A 19,846-nucleotide genomic window follows, 5' to 3' on the forward strand; every position below is an offset into this window, starting at 1 on the left:
TTGAATCTTTGGAAATCGCATATTAAAACTATGAATTTTAATATATATATATATATATATATATATATATATATATATATATATATATATTTGTGTGTGTGTGCGTGCGCGCGCGTGTATAACACAAAAGATGTGTAATGTCAACATGTCTGCCTCTCTCCATCACGCCGCTCCGTAGAGGTGTGTAATGAGCCAGGCGGCACTACAGCGGCCGTTGTCGCTGCTCTTGGCGGCGGAACGGCGGGGCTCGACGTCTCGACTCATCAGCCGCTTCCTCTCTCGGTATCGATCTCCATACACCGGAAAGTCGTCTTCTTCCCCCTTCTCTATCCCCTTTTCCTTCCCCAGAAGCTTCTCGTCCTTCATCGAGAGGCGCCTTCTCCTCCATCCGCACACCGTCTGGCCTCCACTCCGTGCCGCTCTCTTCTCCTCCGCCTCCATTCGTAGACGAGGCGGGGAGCAACCAGGTCATGAAAGCTGCCTTCTTTTCACGTAGTTTCATCTGTTGTTGTTGTGGTTCTTCAGTCACCCAATGTGTTTGTTGTTATTCCCGTGACGCAACTACTATCTCAAACTCGCTGAGTTTGGTTGCAGATGAATCTGAAGTCGAAGAATGCATGATCGAGTGGGAAGAAGAGGAAGAGGCAGAGCCGGTGGTATGCTTGCATTTTTCTCAATGTAATATTAAGGGAAGACACAGCATTTTGATTTTGATTGATTCCTTTTGCTGTTCATGTTTAGCTTGGAGATGGAGGGGATGGTGGTGGAGTGGTGTTGGGCGGTGTCAGGTGGGGCGAACGGGTTCTGTCCGTCGCTCGCGAGGTGCTTGACCTTCATTTTGGTGAGGATTTGGTTGTGTACGGTTTAAAGGTGTCTCCACGAGGATACGTCTACGTGCGGCTTGATAAGCTCACTAACAAGTGAGTCATTCTCTCTCACTGTTGTTTGAATATCTCTTTAGCTTGGTTGATTGCTATGTTAGATGCTTATCTTAGCATCAAACACAGTAGATGATCACAGTTAGTTATAAGATCCCTTGAATAAGTGTAGAGCTACTTCTCTTGTTTAGTTGGATAGAATAGCTCCCGTGGAAAGCTAGTTTCTCTGGATGCTGGACAAAAAATCACACATGCAGGAACTAGGAACTGGAGAAGTGATTGTTTGGGGTGTCCAACTTATCATGAGTTTGATTACCTTCCACTTGTAGGGTGTTTTATTTCTCTTTAATAGTTCATTCTGCAATAGTGTCTTCTTTTGCTTACAAATTCATAACTCTTGGGGAAGATTTTGGTTTGCAATATCAAGTAAGATTTTGATTGGGCCACTATATTGTAGATGACTCTGGGTCCTCTCTTCTTATTCTCCAATTTTGTCTAAAAGAAATTATTGCACTCGTAATCTCCATTCCATGAGCTCCATTGATTATAGGCTGTCATTAACATAGTTTCTACTTTCTAGGTTGTTGGTGTCGGTTGCTTCATAGCTAGATTAACTAAGTTGTGAATCTAGTCCAACTGGACATCAACACCAATTCATTGTTGGACATACATAAAACTACCTCACTTTTCATGCTTTAGGCTCGCCAAGTCAAGGAGCAATTCTTCATAATATTTTCTTTGATTTGAAGACGTCTAGATTTTAAGGCAGAATGTAATGATTAAAAATTTGTAATAGATATAACCTTACAGGTAAATGATAATTCCATGAGGTCTAGTATATAAATAAGAATGAAAAAGACTTGTTCCAATTCTTGAAATAGAATATGAGTCATCTTGTTCATCTTGGCTTTCACTCTACTTCTACATGGAAAAGCTTTATCATTTCCTGAACCAGTAATAAACCTGCTCAGAAATTAGAGCTATATGATGGATCAGATTTTTCAATTTTGAAACTATAAGGTTCATATTGCATATTTTTCTTGCTATCATCTCTATTATTACAATAACCCATTTGAAAGAGATCTTTGATATCTATCATCACACCGCAGGATGAACTGGACAATCTAGCTTGGCCACATGCCAACTTCAGTAGACTAGGATGGTATCATGTATAATGTCACAGTCTTGTGAGATCAAAGCCATGCCACTCAAACTGTTTTTCCAATGATAACACTGTCTTTTAGGCATGGCCATCTACTATCATGTCAATGAGCAAGCATCACACGACACCCATTTGAATCGTTCGTTATAAACAAATTTAGGGTCTCTTTGATGATTTATGAATGTTTATAATCTTAGAGCTAAACTATGTAATTTCCAAAGATTTATGTCGAGTTTTAACAGAGCAATAAGTGTTCTAATTTTATCAGAAATCTGTTTAAAATAAGGGTTTGCTGGGGATTGTTCTTTTTCATTTGTTCTTTATGTGGTAGGTAAAACTTGTTGCATCTACTGATCAGCTGCTATTGACCTCTAGATATGGATGTCCAAGCATCGAGGAAATTGAGAGTTTCAATAGTCTCTATAAGAAGCGACTGGATGAGATGCTAGAATCTGGAGAGATGCCCCTGGATTTAGCTTTAGAGGTAAAGCAACTGCACTTGCTTTTATCTTTGACAAGCATGGTAGTGAGATATAAGACCTTTACCTCTCAAACTTGCTTCAGGTATCATCACCTGGAGCTGAACGGCTGTTAAAGGTTCCTGAGGATCTGAATCGGTTTAAAGAGATGCCAGTGAGAGTGCAATACCTTGAAGAAGCTGCCGAGTCGAACCGCCACCAGCAAAAGGTTGGAGTATTCTTGATAGAGTTGATCGATGCGGAAGCCAGGCAATGTGTTTGGAAGCTGGCAGATGTAAGGGAGAACAGAGCTGAGAGTGGAAAAGGAAGGCCATTGAGTCGAAAGCAGAGAGACTGGAGATTGCAACTACCATTTGAAGCAATAAAGAAGGTGACACTGTACTCAGATTAGAACACTAACCAGGTCTTTCAGAGTTGTTGGACCTGGCTATCTTGTCACATTCCCTGTGAAGAGAAACAAGTAAAGAACTGATGGTGTGTTAATTTGAGTGGCTTACCGCATGGTGAGGATCTCAACTTTTTATGGTTTGAACAGTGATAGTTATCACAATTTTCAGAAAGATTTGCAACATCTTGTGGGATTATGAGACTCAATTCCTTCTTGCACAACCATGTTGACTGATGCTAATAGAATTGACGTAGACAATCTGATGATAAAACTTGTCGCCCACCAGGTTTTTGCAGAATCAAGAATGGAGCAGAGCATATGAGACTGATATTGCCAGAAACTTAAATTGGCCAGCCTCACTTCCATGATTGATAGAATCAAACATGCTCTTTGAATAAAAATATACTGTAACTAATTCTGTTATCACTATGTATTCTAACATCTGAGTGGATATCATCTTCTGGTACTCCTGAGGGAGCCAGTAGCAACATCTTTGGCATCCAAGGGAACAAGTAAAATAGCAATAGGGCTGATCCTTGATGGTAGTCCATTCATGTAGGACACTGCTAACGGGACACCTAGTTATCATGGAAACATCATGATGGATTCTAAAGCAGAAGAAATGAAGCGTGATATTTTTTGTAGTAAGAAACCATTGTTGACAAAAAGAACAAAAGTTACAGTCCCCTGTACACGGTTGATGTTTTGGGAAATGGCTACCATATAAATCATGCTAGATAGTTGTAGATCTGGGGGTTGTTCTTGTCCCTCTCCAAGTATTCCCTATCGATGAGGCTCTCTATCCTTTTCTTCAGGTCTGCAGGCTTTATCGGAAATTTAAGCTACAAGAATCATGCAGAACGATTAGAAAATTAAACAAGTAACAAGAAAAGAATGCAGACTAGATGGCATGATACCTGCTGAAAGAGTTCAGTAATTAAGAGTGTGTGGCTAAGTACTTTCCTTGTCTTCATGATACGAACAATAGCCGCATCAACCTGTGATGAAAAGGCGGCAACATCAAGGAATATAGCAAATTGGAAGAAAATCTCAGTCTATCTTTCTAGAAGCCTACTTACCAATTCATGGGTAAACGAGGCATTCAGTTAATAAGATCAAATCAAGAAATGCAAGAATAATCCGGCATTCAAGTTCAGTATAAGGAATCCATTGGCATTTAATATGTTAATTATTCATACTTGATCTATATATTTTTCATTGCTAATTCGACATTAAAGATCCACCTATGTCCAGCTACATCACTAATGTCATTGTATCATTGTATAATGCTAAAAAAGGGACATTCACTTGAACACAACTCTCATAAAACACTTACCACGTAAATATAGCAAGTAGTAAGGAAATATATTTTAGCCGTAATAAAAAGTCAATGCCACTGCAAACTACAATAGTTCCACAAATTCTCTTCAGCGTATACTATTGGCTATGCTATTTTACCCTTTTTATGTACCATTCTCTATGTCTTAATGCTGTATAATGCATTCATTCTCATTTATACTCCTCCTATGACAGCAAATTACTGAAGTACAACACCTTCAGTTATATAATTGTCTCACCCAATCACTGATCATTTTTAACAAGCATATATATGATCTCTGGATTTGTGATAATTTTTATCAAGCCAATTGCATTACTACTACCGATAAACAAATAACACTCAGTTTGCTCAGGGAATTAAAATCTTCATTCAGTCATTTGGTTAGGAATGAGTTGAGTAGTTAGCAATCTGCTTATGAAACAGACCTGATACTGACGATCCTGGAATACTCTTTCAGTGGTGCTTGTGTTTTCCTCCACTGTTTCCTTCATCTGGATTGCATTGACCTGGAAAAACACATTTAGCTCTACCAGTTGAAACCAAAAATTGATTTGATTTCACAATGGAGAAAATTTACCTTAAGGCGATACAGAGGAGCACTGAATTCTTCATTGAATACAAAAGAGTCATCATCTTCTATCTCTCTTCCTTTTGGGATCTGCAGAAGAAAGAACATTTGGAATAAATAGATGGACAACAAGGAATATATGCTTGAAGCCAGGATTTACCTTCTGTAAAACTCGAACTTTGCCACATGCAAGTGACTGCAAAGTCCTCCTCAGCTCTTTATCATCAATGCCAGTGGAGTCCTTAATGTCTTGGAAGCTAAGCTTTTGAGTATCGTTGAAAAGCATTAGAACAACAGTCTGAACACATGAAAAATCCCAAAATATCCTTAGATGAATGTTAACTTGGATCAATACTAGCATTAACCAAAGATCAGAAGACCCACCTGAAATAATGATACCGATAATTCCTTTTTGCCTTTTGGAAATTCAGCTTTTAGAACACAATGACCTAATGAATTTTGCCACATTAAACGCCTCCCGTGGTACTTACTCAAATAGAACTCTTTGAATATATCCTATTGTGATGTAAATAGAAGGCAGGATATTACATACAATAGAAAATCAAGTGTAAATAGAATTTTATTGACAAATTATCATGATCAAACCTGATAAACATTCAATTCATGAGGAAGTCGGACATCCATAGGAGGATACGTTGGCCAATACCTGAAAGCACCAGAAGCAGGAAAGTTGGCATTAAACAGCACTACTAACTCGCCCACAGCATCATTAAAAAGGCCTAAATGATTTGATTGAAATAAAACAAACAGGCAACACCCACCCGGTTGTCAAAACATGAACACTCATTTCGATGCCAGTTGGAAGTTTTGTCCTGGCTTGGGATGATTGTTTAAAGGAGTCATTTATTTCTTTCGATAACTCAATATCCTGAGTAAATATCAGCATGAAACAATTACTTGTAAACCCAAAAGAAAGTGATAGAAATTGTCATAATGAATCAAAAACTCAATAGCTGATAATTACTTTATGAGCAATTTGTCAGAGGCCTTGCACATCTTGTGGGACAAAAAATATATATATATGATAAAAGGGGTGACCAATTGCAATAATCATGTCTAATCGAAAATTATGGAAGGTACCAATTTTCTTTTAAGAGTAAATCGAATCCTTGTAAAGGAAAATATCTACTGAAATAATCCATGGATTGAACCACTACCATATATTAATCAACATTTCGGATTGTCACTGAGCTCAAATTGTCACCATCATTTGGATGGGTTTCTTTTTTCTATTCATTTCTAGTTGACCCTTCCTTCCTGTTCCTTTATTCTTCTTTGGAGTGGGGGGAGCATAGTTCATGAGCTTGATTATTTTTTAATACAAAGCGTCTGGACTCAGTCGATATGTTTAGGATGGCAGGTATATGCTGAAATCAATATGGAGCATAAACCTTACAGAATCATGGTTATTTAAACCAAACATTATATGAAGTTAAATGGTAGATATAAATTTTAACACAAGGATGATAATTACATAAGAGACATGCTGGCTATCAATGTAAAATTGTGAGATGTCATAAAGGTCCATGCACACATACCATGTGTCACTTTGCACAAGTCCATACCAGGTTGACATACCATTCAGTATATTGGCATCATTGGGGGTATGACAGGTTCCATCTGATAGGTTCCAATATCACCATTGGACCAATATTTAAATCATTGGCTATACCATTTCCAATTCAATTAGATTATGACAGAATTATCAGTGAACGGTATTTGATTCCTTGGTTCAAACGATATAAACATTAAAGCAACCTGAATGTTGTCATTTCAAATAGGATCAAATGGATTCTTAAGGGCTGCATCTGAAACTTGTTCTGCAGCCAATGCCCTCCTATATCTCATAAGCAACTTGACATCTGCAGCCAATGAACAATGACTGGTGGCGAAGAGATAGCAGCCCAGTCACTACTAATCTGAACTTCAAATTGATGAGTTTCACGCTCCTCACATCCCCCTTTTATTTTACTTATGGTGTCGTTCTAACACAATTCTGTTGAGTTGCACAACAGCTCAACAAGTAAGTTTGGCACATAATGCTGCATCAAGTGTCACGATAACTCAATAAGCTCGCATGGAACTTTCCAGCGGCCAATTAACCTAACTCCTTAAACTAGGATACTCCCAAAAAATAGACTGGAACTACTTGATAAGGATTCTGGTGCTGCCAACGTGGAACATTCAGTAATATAATAGTCAGCATAACAGTATGCAAAGTCTGACAATTCATAAAGTGCTCCTGGATGAGTACCCTTAAAAAAGCATGAAACCTTGTGACAATAGTATGCCAGCTGATAAGTGATGGTGCCAGTGGGTGCTGGTAGTTTATTAATTCGTTTCATAGGATAGGGCTGCATGCAAGTAATAGACGAGCAAGGATGCACTTGATATCTCAACAAAAGTTGCCAAAGCCATGTCCAGCATGAATACTTGTGAAAGGGCAGCACATAATGGGTGAGTAGCAACATGATTTTCATGGAAGAAAAGAGAAAGGAATTATCATTAGCTGGCGATCTTGGTTCCTGGATAAGGTTGTTCCTTGGCTCCCTGGGTGTCAAATACCTTTTTGCTAGCAAGGGTAAGAGTACATACATTGACTACACTTAGAACTCACAATGGCAGGAGACTAGTTAAAAGGGGTGCCTCTTTGGTGTTTCAACAGCTAACATTTTCTCGGTTATCAAGCATCATTTTACTTTCCAAACTAATTCATCTCATTCATAAATCAATAATTACACTAAAAGTGATACTCAAACCTATAATACAAGTTAAATTTTATAAAATTAAAAAAAACACAAGTCAAGAGTCTCTCTCCTGATCGGATCCCATAACTTTTACCCCTTGACTTCTGTAGCTGCTTACATTTTAGCAAGCTAAATAATTAAGGATTAATCCACAGAATCAAATGGAATGCTGCTAATGCTCATCCCTAGTGCTTAGAACTATTTCGACATTTATAGTCCCAATAAAACTTGTTCAGACTCTTAAACAGATGGAAAAGATGTCTAAATAGTCCAAATTAAGCAAACATGTATATGACCCTTTTCACCAAGAAAAACTCCATGGACAACCAATTTTTTCTGGATTTCCTCAAATCACATCCTGGTATCATGTGGCAGACCCAAGATAGTAACAGGCTAATACAATACAAACATTAACCAACTATAGGTACCATACCTGTCTACCACAGATCATACGTCAAGCCCTTTGGCTAGTGAATTAAAGCACAAGCATTGCCTATCAAATCAGTACAGCCATCACAGGAATAAACCATTGTATCATGTCATGCTACCATGACCTAGTATCATGTGGTACGCATTAAGTAAACTGAAATTAGAATCTTTGAACAAATACCAAATAAATGATGGAAAATTCAAGGACTAGGAACTGTTCAAGAGTTAATGGTTATGCAGCATTTGAAAATAAATATAAATTATTTGAATAATGAACAGAAAAAGCAGAACATCTAAGTCAAATTCATAAGAATACAATCTTAGATGCAAATCTGACTGAAATCTTATTTTTCTATTGCTTTGATTAGAACTTTAAGTAAGCTGAAGCCTGCATAACAATTTTATAATTGGAGTTTGCTCACAGATGCAAGTTACTTCTAATACTTGAAATAATATGAAAATAGATTCACAGAAAGTACGTCTTAAGATCCTTCATCATTGCTACAAAACAAGTCATATGGTCACAATTGTAAAAAGGGAATCTATAATTTAAAATAAATTGGTAGTTACCGACTACCATACTTCTATTTTATTAAAGAGAACTAGGTTGTACTTACAGCAGACAGAAATTTTAGGATTACAAATGAGAAAGGAAAATTATAATTTAAAACAGTAGTACAAACTGCATTGTTTTTTTATTTATTAATTACAATGCATTAAATATAGAAAGAAATTTAATGATTTATAGCTTCCGAAACAATTAGATTCACTAAACAATTAAACTGTACAAGTAATCGTGCACCTTGAACATTCCCTCGAGTTTATTTGTAAATTGACTCCCACACTCAGTTTTCAACTGAAAAGGCAAGAAATTGTTGCTTAGATAAACTATATATATATATATATATATATATATATAATTGAAGTCTCGCAGAAAGCTTAGCAATATTCCTGTTTACCTTTGTGATCATTGATTTCTCAGCATCTATCGATGCACTCTTTCCCAACAATAACCTTTTTGCAAGATCTTTCTTGTAAAAGGCCTCAAAGACATCTTTTCCCTGAAACAATATGAGAAAGAAGAATGCTTGCAATGAAACATCTTTAAATATTCTCTAACCCATACTTCCTTAAGCACAGGACAACTAGCAAGAACCAAAGAAGCAGAGCATTTCCCAGTAGACATGCAAAACTTACTTGTATGAATCTGAATAACACCAAAACTCTGTCAAGTATACTCTCCAACTCTTCCTCAGATGTACCCTTGTTGCCAGCACGAAGCTTCTCGTCTACATACTTGGCAATCAATTCAGCTGGCCTATTCTGTATTATAACAATGAAATTATATAATTAATCTACATCAAGAAATAGTCTGGACTCTGGACAGAGTATCACAAGGCAATATCCAATTAAGTCCCAAAAGAGAGGAAAAAAGATATTACCAATAAACACTAATGTAAATGGTGCATAAAAGACGCCTAAAAGATTGGAGCTGTTCAAATGCAGACCGTTACTAGATTAAAATAAATATGGAAAAAAATAATTGAGTTCTTTTTCAGATATATTCTCAATCACAAAATCAATTAGGATTGATTTAGCTTTTTTTCAGATTTGTGTTAGGTAGTTCAGACTTCAGAGAACAATTGATTGTCATTCTTTAAACTGTTACGAATTCTAAATTTTACAAGGAGGACGTGGCTGAAAAACCAATGTTTCAAATATCAGTCTGATACAGTACACTGACCTGTACCATTTAATATCACTAAAAATTTAAAAAAGAATACCGAACAATACTAGACTTTTAATATCAGTCTGATACAGTACACTGACCTGTACCATTTGATATCACTAAAAAATTGAAAAAGAATACCGAACAATACTAGACCATATGCTCCATCTTATTCTTCGTCAAACAAGTAAATATCGATCAGTATGTACCAGTCCAACCAGTATTTAAAAATTTGATAATTTCCATAACCTACCACCCTCCTTTTAAAATTAGGATTAAGTGCCTTAACTAATAGGGATGGGATAAGGGAATTACCTAGTTATATCCCAATTGACTTGCACAAAGTTGGATAAGAGGTAAATGACGAAGGATGACTCTTGGTCCTAATTAAATGAGGACTTGTTAAGAAGTTGCATATGCAAAAGGACAAAAGGTAGTTATAAACTATGAAATATATCTACTGTTTCCTTAATAAGTTACTAGAAAGGACAAAGGGAGCTATATAAGAAGAAAGAAATGTAGTTTCTCCTGGAGTTGTAGTTGCATTTTTTTTTCCTTTTTACTATTCTCCTTTCTATCCTCTTATTACCACCTCTTCTTCTAAATCTGGGATTATAATAATATACTTATTTTTGTGAAGACTCTCTACCAGAGGACTACACTTTTCTTAATGCTAATCAACCCTTATTTCTTTGACATACCAATGAGTAGCATGTGCATCTTAACTTTGCTACCAGAGCCTGCCACAAGGTTGACATCAGGTATTGGAATAACAATGATAAAAGATAAGGAAATATGTAACAGTCAGTTAATCGGATTAAAAGAACACAAGACAATCAAAACTTACTGCAGAGTGCAGAGTTTACTTATGGTAATAGCCACTGAAGCATATTATAGAGGCTAGAGAAGCAATGAGACAAGTCGCAGGATGGAGGATATAGGAGAGCAGTACATCGAAGAGAGAAAAGGACAAAGGTTATTCACAGTGATGTTATCAGAAAGGGCTTCTATACCTTAATAAACTAACATATAAAACTTATATCGACCACTCTCTTCAGCAATGTCACCACCTCGAACCAGATCTTACGAAGCCAAAAAGTTTTAAATAAGCAAAATTCACTATGAAGATTGTTTTTATGAAGCATAAAAACAGGTGGGCCAATGCATGAGGCTCTTGCCAAAGCGGAGTCTATAGAGGTCAATGTGTGCAGTCATACAGAGTGACTCAAACTCATTAAAATTTGATTCCTACTGATTAATAACTTCCCTATCGCAAGCCAAACTTAAGTTCATAAGCATCAAAACCATACAAAATAGTAACAATCACTAAAAACCTCAGACAAACTTTACTCAGCTTGGACTTGAAATCCACATAAAATGCAATCACCATCACCAAAAAAGCCTTCATCCTATTCATTCAACCAAGTCTTTGCTTATTCATATATCACAAAGTGAATTGGGTAGCTTCTCCACAATGAAGAAGGTTGAACAAACTTGAGGCATTGATGTGAACTTCAAGTTAGGAGACAGTAAATGATGGGATGAAAAAAGTATCGTGATCTCAAGAAAATGTTTATTGATCATATTAATGGTGAAATATTAGCTAAACCTGAAAACTCATCTCACATATACATTCTCTTGGGAAGCTCCCATGACACGCTACTTAGTTAATAGAACAGAAATAACCACAACATTCTGGTGTCCAATGCCATGTCTAACATAAAGTAGCTTTTACAATTCAAGAATGGTAAGCACTCTTGATTATGGACAGCATGGTGCTAGTAACTTGAATCAGGAGTAACAATTCAAGAATGGTAAGCACTCTTAATTATGGACAGCATGGGGTTAGTAACTTGAATCAGGAGTTACAATCGTCTTAACTTAATACTTCAGATCCCATGACTTGAAACGGGAAAGTAATGACCAGAAGACCAATGGCACCAAAAGGAAAGTGGGGGACAATCATGCTCCAAAGTATGTGGGAGACCAAGGAAGAATGCATTAAAACAAAAATTTGTGTAAAGGCAAGTTATGCAAACCAGTCACTGACAGTAGATGTAGAGGATATGTTATTTATAAGTTTGCATTTAAATAAGCAAATTTACCACATTGTCATGGTTTAGTAATCATGAGAAGATAGAATGGAAATGAATAATTGATAAACTATAATTGCTCCCAGATGACATGATACTCATTGCCCAGCACACATCAATTTGGGGAATATGCTGCAGGATGATCCAGCATATAGGCCCACATTCATGTTTGAAACCACCACGAACAACCGATCAAACTCAAGGACAAGCTGAAAGCTGCAGAACTGCCGAGCAGCTGAACCACCATATATGATTTCTGTTTCTTTACTTCCTCTGGTGTTTCAATACTCTTAAATTTTCTTGCCTTAACTGTTGAACTACTAAGGCATCTCAAATCGATATTGTTATTGGAACTTGTCTAGAAAAACTAACTACAAGGCACTTACACCAATCTGCATGTTATGCAGTACTGTCCTCCTGTTCAAGGTCTGCAATTTCATACTGTACCGGAGTTTCGACGTTCGCTCGGTACGGTACGAAACTGTATACCGAGCGGTGTACCGTTCGATATACCGCTCAGTGTATATATATATATATATATATATAACTCAGCGACGTCGCCTCTCTCTTCTCCCAAGCGGGGCGACGTCGTCTCGTTTATATATATATATATATATATATATATATATTCATTCCGCTCGGTAACGGGCGGTCCGCGTACCGGTACATACCGCCCGTACCGGACGGTATCATTCGGTATTGCCTACCTTGCTCTTGTTATATCTATACCTTGTTATACTACAAAGAAAGTGATGAACAAAGGAAAAAAAAAGAGTCAAATTAATATATTTTACTACCCAGCCCGAGTTTTGTTCTTCAAGATCGACAACAGTGGTCAAGATATTCAAGAATATGCAAATGTCATAGTCTAACTGATAAGTTTTCATGCCTTCAAGGTAAATAATTCTAGAATACAAAGCATAAACACATGGCAATCATGCCAGAAAACATAGCATTACCAGACGAAGATTAATGAGATGCTCGAATGAATCCTTTATGGTATTTGAGAAAGCTTCATTTCTGAAGAAACTTTCTTCCCATATCTTATCAAGAGATGCTTTAAACTCTAGGAGATAAGGAACCAGATCTTTGTCCTTCTCTTCATCCATGATAATTACTTGCCCAGTTCCCCGGATGTATGAGCTAAGAGCTTGCCTTATTAACTCAAGAGCATCAACCCTCTGAAAAAGGGTACACATTCCTTGAAGGTCATCAACACGATTCGCTTCCATAAGCATTGTGAATCCCTGGTCAATGAGATCAGAACAATACAACCAGAACTGATTGTGAGATTGGCAAACAAGACTTTCAACGTTAATCAAGCATAAAGTATGAACAAACTCACCTTGTCAAGAATTGCAGAAGTATGGCGCTCAAGAAGTTGCTTTTCTGCAGTTGCTACAAGTGGTTTCCTCGTACTTGCATCTAAGTATAGCAAGCATCTTTCATGTTCTTCGTGTAACCTTGACTGCAAGTTTGTGCCAAAGAGATATTGAGAATGTCGAAAATTTCAGACAAGCAAACTAAGTAAAGAGTACAAAGAAGCGAAATACAGCCAAGATGGATCTCACCTCCACATGCCTCAGATAATCTGGAACATCTGACTGCTGCATATATTTCACACCTTCAGCAGCATAAAACTCAGAAGTGCATACAAGAAAGGGTTTCTCAAAGCTCTCTGTATAAATTCCAAGTGCTGTAAACATCTTTAAAAGATGGCTTAGGACAGTCCTATCAATGGCTTCACCTTGTCTGCAAGAAATAGTTTTAAATGAAAAGAACAATATTATGTGTAAATCCACATAGTTAGCATGACAAACAAATCTTATTTAATATACCTTGGGCTTCCCATGCGCATAAAAAGCACTGTTTTGTATTTCAGTCCATGCTAGGATTATACTAGCACGAAGTGTCTGCCATACGAGAGAGAACACTGACACCCTTTTCTATATTGTTGGCCAATGATGGCCAACAGGAACACGTGAAGCACATGTACCACGATATTAGGCATGGTTGTGCCAGAAAACATTAGGGTATTACGTTTCAACCACTATTATAATTTGTAATAACCATCTTACATGTGTGATGTCTGAATTCCTGATATCATGTCAAAGTTCACAATTTGAGATAGCAACAGCTATCAAGAAAGTACCCAGTGCCCAAGGCTCCCACCAATGCAGGTCAGGGGAAGGGCTATGTATGCAGCACAGCTATCAAGGAAGTATTATGATATTTTAATCTAATGTATGTAAAGTATTTAAAAACAATACTAAAGCATTACAACTATGTCGCATATTATGAATTATAAACCACCAGTAGGTTGACTAAAACCTGCACTCTACTCTATGCTCTATACCTTGAAATGCCCATTAGGATAATACATTTGATCAATAATATACATTCAGTTACATCATATATGTCATGTTCACCAAGCCTTTACTTTGCAATGCTCAAACAGATGCCTTGATTGGTTAAAGAAGCAATTTTCAATTTTGTGTTACATGACAAGTAGGTCCGAATATGAACCACCAGTTGTGCAATGTCAAATACTCTATATTCATATTGACCTTATGAAATAGGACATGAGAGAACTAAGATCTATCAAATAAAAAGACATTCAAGAGTTCAAGAATTGAAGTGTGTGCTAAATGGGATATCCACTTGTCTTTAGATTGTGACAAAGTATAATATGGTTGTAGAAAATTTAATTAGAAGAGATGCAAATTAATCTAATGGCCGAAAATTTAAAAATCAAGAAGCTAGATACTAACAAAAAGTGAAAACCTAGAGAAAATAACTGGTGACTTTTTTTTTCCGAAATGACTGTAGTAAGGCACTGTTCTGTAGCAGCATCTTTGGCAGGGTTTTGAGTGGGTTATGATGCAACAAGTTATGGCTAGCATGAAAGATTAATGACAAATAGAAAAGAGTCAAAATTAAGAAGAGACTACAAAGGAACTACCCTACTCATACCTATATGGAAGGATCATTCTTGAACGGGCCTTACACCCATCTAGGCATCATGCACAAGACAAGAAAGCTCTACCAAAGCTTTTCTGTAACCAATTATTTACCATTCCTTCATGAATGAAGAAAATACAAAAAAAAGGCCTTCTAAAGAGGCTCTAAGTTCCTCATTTTGCTAATCTGACAATGAAGATCACAATACACAACTATCACACTACATTCCACAAAAGACTGGTAATAACACACGTTGCTCATCTGACAATGAAGATCAAAACCTGAGTACACTACAAAAAAAACATAAAAACAATAAGATATTGTATTTTCTTAAGCAGCCATACATCTTTTAAGCATCCCAGACGCAGGACATGATGAAGCCAACATATTTTATACCATATACCATGTTTATGCTATTATTGAAGTTAGTATTTTATAATGAGTTCCCTCCTGAAGACAATAGAATGTGTACATTGTGCAGCAGGCAGATTAAGATGTTGAGCAACCAGACCTCTGGTCATAAACAAAGTCCAAATTCAACAAAAAGGCACCACTAAGTTTATAAACAAGAGCCATTTCCATTTCTAGCTTTAAGTTCTTTGCTGGCTTTCAATCTTATGGATGATATATCATGAATAGCGATAACATGTTGTCATGCTTATTAATAAAAAATAGCTGGATGCTACACTTGGTAAAAGCTAACAGGCAAACTCAGATATATGAAGAAACCAGTCACCACAATGTCAACACAATCAAACCACAGAATCAAAGTGGGATTAAATTTCAAACAATTCAGAGAAAGTAAACAAATGAAATTTTCTTATGATAAAAAGCTACAAATAATGATTTAAAGAATCAAAACATGAAACACACCTCTCCTTCTCAATTAGCCTCAAAAGTCCAGTAACAACTTTGTGCTCTACTTCTGGAGATAATGCAAGATGCTTCCTGAACAGCTGCAATCCCATATCCCACAGCGAGTGAATGTTTGGCGTTTGTTTGACATATGTTCTATCGAGAACTAAAGCTATGCCACGTATTGTCAACATCTGGTCACAGAAGTCCTGCCAACATTTCTCTACCAATGACAGAAATACCACCAAATCAGGGCTCTGACCAACCAATGATGACATCGTCGAAGATATATGTGTTTCACATTCCTTTTGTATACGTTGGTAAAGGTTCCCTCCCATCTTGTGCAGGCAAAGATCACTGACAGCCTGTGAGCCAAAAGAATTACTACCCACATCAATCCATCAAAAGAAATCACAAATGGAGGCACCAGGGTCGAGAATTAATTAGAAAAACCACCTGATAGAGCTTTTCAGAGTCACAGGGATCTGGTTGCTTCAAAAATATAGCAGTAATGGCAGACTTTAATGTGGCCCATGTATCCTCCTCAAAGTTTTTAGGAAGTGAAGGTTTACCTATGAACAAGAGAACAAGTAACATGTCACTGCTTAATGTTGATTAATAACTAAATCAGCTTTTTCAATGTTCTATGGAGGAGATTATAAACTTGACATGAAAAAGCAAGTAAATAAGTGAAAGATGACATCACAAGTAATTTAATAAGTTCACTTGCATATTCCTTTCTCCATAAATTTCCTAATAAAGACTGCTCCCAGTATACCAGTATTGGCACGATTGATGGGATATAACACATTAACCATTGATGAAACAGAGCCAATTTCGAGTAAATATACCAGTTACAATCAAATATGACGGTCAGTAGAGTCCATATATATGTATATATATGTATGTATAAATGTATACATATATGTATGTATAAATGTATACATACATATATATATATATATATACATACATATACATACATATATATATATACATACATATACATACATATATATATATATATACATATATATATATACATATATATATTACTTTTGCTTCTTAGTTCTTACAAGGGCATCAATAGTTCTAGACTACATATGTATATACAATGTATTTATGTGTATTACATATATATGCATATAATATGTAACTTCTCCAACCATAACCTTTGGTTTTAAGAGGAAAATATTGCTTCTCTAAGTAGTAAAATCAATATCAAGATTCTACACATATAAATAAATAAATAAAACATAATTACATAAATACTAAGGCAGAAGAACGCCTCTAACACCTTTTGTGGGCTGTGTGTTTTTTTATACATGTCCTTAACATGTTATCCTTTTTTTATATATTTTAGCTACATGTTCTTTATTTCTATACCTTAGATACATGATATTTTTTTCCAAAATTACTTCTTAGCAGCATCAGGCAAGGTCCAACTAACTAAACAATTTCAGTAAGAACATAAAACTTGAAGGTCTGGAAGAATGGCCCCATGCTCCTTGGACAAGTAGCAAAATATAACACTGTTCTTAAGAACTCAAAAATCAGTATCTGTGTCACCTCATCACATGCTATGTGGAAAAAGTTTTGATTGATTTTCTGTAATGTATATGTTATGGAAGTAGCTAATCATATTTCAATTCCTAGATAAGATGCTACATCTCGAAAAGAATATCTGAAGAGCTTAATTCTGCAGATTTTTCTCAAAAAGAATAAATTAACTAAGTTTTAGCAACGATAAATTTCATAATATCTAATGAAAATTCATAAACCATATCTCCCTTGATAAAACCTATCATCACGGAAGCTCATAAGCAATCTCACAACGTGTGCAATGTATATTTCGTCTCGAGTCACTTTTAAGTTTCTAGTGAACCAAAACCTGAAATTCGGGAGTGGCAGTAGAGATATTTTCTTTTTCCTTTACTCTCCTAAAGAAATAAAGTGGGACGGAGGGTAATGAAGGTAGCAGCATGATCCTTAATGATTATAATTCAGAAATCAACCACGCAATCTTGCATTGCTCCTACCTCTTTGCATGTCAAAATGGTGAAGCAGTGATTACTCCAATAACAAATTGGTATCTATCAATTAATGAACCCATCAACGGCATAGAATTATCAAGAATCCAACGAACCAGTGCCAAAGACTATTGACAATGATATGACCACAAGGGACACAAACCAAGAAAAAAGCATATCGCGCAGCCGGTAAGCAATTTAACAGAGGAAAATTGCACAACAGCGGTACCTTTGACCAACTTGATGACAAGCTGCTTCTTGACCGACGGCTGCGGCGGCGTGGCCTTCTTCCTCGACAAATTGGCAGCGACACCCGTCACCATGACGGGGGAAGAAGCCCCAGGCTTCAGCTCCTCCTGGTCAACAAGCATCGCGTCATCCTCCTCCCCGGACTGCGCAGCCACGGCCGCCGCCGCGGTGGTGTTCAAGTGGTGGGGTTGGGGGTGGAGGCCGTTCTTCTTCTCCTCCAACGAGCAGGTGGCAGCCAGCTGGGGCTTGGCCTTCTTCATGGCAGGGGATAACTCTGGGGAGATAGGGGTGGCTCCGCCGGATGCACCGCTGTTGCTGTTGGGGGTTCCACCGCCGCTGCTTCTGTTGCTAGAGAAGGGCCGCTTGTGATGAGTCATCAATCGACCTCAATCGGAGAAGCGCATGGCGAAGCCGATAGGAATTGGGGAAGATCAAGGCGGAGATGGGAGAAAGGGTCTCCGTAGAGGAGGAAGAAGGAAGAGAACGCAGGGCACAGAGGAGGCGAGAGCGAGCGAGAGAGGAGCGAGATCGACTCGATCCCATTTTGCTTAAAAACGATTTGGGCTGGACCGGGTTCGCCTCGGACCCAATTAGCCCAATTGGGTCTCAATCTTGGTTCGAGGAAGCGCATTCGGTTTGCAATCCTCTCCATGTCAGTTACTTCAATTCATTTAAATCCAGCCGTCCGAATAAGTGGGTTCCGCCATCTACGGCCGGAACCGACGATCAGAACCATTGGATTAGGAAACTGATCCACTAAAAACTGGAGGGAAATGCATCGGATGATGTGAAGACACGTTTGTAGATGGTAGGTGTAGGTGATATCCACGGGATTAATTATTGTTTAGATCAGACAAATATATATATATATATATATATACACACACAAAAACTAACAATTTTTAGTTAATCTTTGTTGGTTGGTCATGATTATAATGATGTTGAAACCCCAGATAATGTTGATACCATACTCTTGAGAAATATTATATTATAAATTAAAGAATTGTATTTTTTAAAATTTAGTTATTAGTGAAAGTAATAAGTGATGTATTCATATGTTTAATGTAACCACAGTTAATAATCATTAACCTGACTTTATAACATGATTATAAAATAATTTATATATTTGTGAGATGTACAATATTTGAACATTTTTAATAATATATATAGTATTTTTAATTTTAGGAGCAGCAAATGTGTTATTTCTAAACTTGGAAAAGATAGGAATGTACAAGACTCCTTAGATTATGTTTTATTTAAGACATTCTTATCTCTGAAAGTGACTAAAAAAATTAATTTATCGTATTAAAGTTATTTTTTATTTTATTCTTAATAAACATGTTCCAAGATTCATTTTATTTTCTTCTCTTTGTTATCTCTATAGTAACCACCTCATCGAACACTTGACTTGGATTCCTCAGAATTATGGGGAAACAATGATCATTTATATACTTATTAACATTAGGGTAGAGATATTTTAAATTTAAATGTGCTTTATATTTTATCCTCTGTGATTATATTAACACAATTAAGTATCATGAACAATAAGAACTATATATATATATATTAGGCTATAAAAAGAAATGTAAAAGTGCACACATATAGCCATGCAAAATTAGTGATTTTGACACTTACCATTTTAAATTTGAGTTTGTCATCTAAATATATTCGTTCAAAACTCATATATTTATAGATCTACTGTTGTAGTTAATATCCACTAATTAGTTGTTAGTATACTAATATTTGAACTCAAAATAACACTAATAATCTTAAAAGATATCAAATATATATATCTTTCTTAGATTAATAATTATTTTGGCGGCAAAATTCCTACCCGCTTCCCGCTCTCCCCTCTTGATTGTTTGTGGCACCATATCCGGGTTTATTTTAGAAGCGCGTTTCCACTGCGGCCCCCCAT

The 19,846-nt window shown here is 36.6% G+C and overlaps 2 protein-coding genes across 2 annotated transcripts; one reads left to right on the forward strand and one right to left on the reverse strand.

Moving 5' to 3' along the window:
* The first annotated feature begins 115 nt into the window (after positions 1 to 115).
* LOC135610898 (uncharacterized) lies at positions 116 to 3,128 on the forward strand. The gene is made up of 5 exons (XM_065105921.1): positions 116 to 467; positions 595 to 656; positions 742 to 920; positions 2,416 to 2,524; positions 2,605 to 3,128. The coding sequence occupies exons 1-5, from the start codon at positions 188 to 190 to the stop codon at positions 2,908 to 2,910; spliced, it is 936 nt and encodes a 311-aa protein (XP_064961993.1). The 5' UTR covers positions 116 to 187; the 3' UTR covers positions 2,911 to 3,128.
* A 395-nt stretch (positions 3,129 to 3,523) lies between these two features.
* On the reverse strand, positions 3,524 to 18,447 carry LOC135586589 (cullin-4-like). The gene is made up of 17 exons (XM_065105920.1): positions 17,909 to 18,447; positions 16,106 to 16,221; positions 15,668 to 16,014; positions 13,405 to 13,585; positions 13,179 to 13,301; positions 12,793 to 13,080; positions 9,209 to 9,334; positions 8,971 to 9,072; positions 8,814 to 8,867; positions 5,597 to 5,703; positions 5,421 to 5,481; positions 5,199 to 5,330; positions 4,975 to 5,112; positions 4,824 to 4,904; positions 4,672 to 4,752; positions 3,825 to 3,905; positions 3,524 to 3,749 (listed from the first exon to the last, which is right to left on the reverse strand). The coding sequence occupies exons 1-17, from the start codon at positions 18,303 to 18,305 to the stop codon at positions 3,636 to 3,638; spliced, it is 2,529 nt and encodes an 842-aa protein (XP_064961992.1). The 5' UTR covers positions 18,306 to 18,447; the 3' UTR covers positions 3,524 to 3,635.
* Positions 18,448 to 19,846: the final 1,399 nt, after the last annotated feature.

This window comes from Musa acuminata, chromosome BXJ2-4 (assembly GCF_036884655.1).
Source record: "Musa acuminata AAA Group cultivar baxijiao chromosome BXJ2-4, Cavendish_Baxijiao_AAA, whole genome shotgun sequence".
NCBI lineage: Eukaryota > Viridiplantae > Streptophyta > Magnoliopsida > Zingiberales > Musaceae > Musa > Musa acuminata.

Bases quoted from the DNA above. Each gene is read 5' to 3' on its own strand.
- LOC135610898 (XM_065105921.1), top strand. From the start codon at position 188: ATGAGCCAGGCGGCACTACAGCGGCCGTTGTCGCTGCTCTTGGCGGCG. The intron at 468-594 runs GTCATGAAAGCT...GTTTGGTTGCAG, and splicing joins ACGAGGCGGGGAGCAACCAG to ATGAATCTGAAGTCGAAGAA. The intron at 921-2,415 runs GTGAGTCATTCT...ATTGACCTCTAG, and splicing joins CTTGATAAGCTCACTAACAA to ATATGGATGTCCAAGCATCG.
- LOC135586589 (XM_065105920.1), bottom strand. From the start codon at position 18,305: ATGACTCATCACAAGCGGCCCTTCTCTAGCAACAGAAGCAGCGGCGGT. The intron at 9,073-9,208 runs GTAAGTTTTGCA...ATATTGTTTCAG, and splicing joins TGTTATTCAGATTCATACAA to GGAAAAGATGTCTTTGAGGC. The intron at 5,113-5,198 runs GTGGGTCTTCTG...TCATGTGTTCAG, and splicing joins TATCGGTATCATTATTTCAG to ACTGTTGTTCTAATGCTTTT.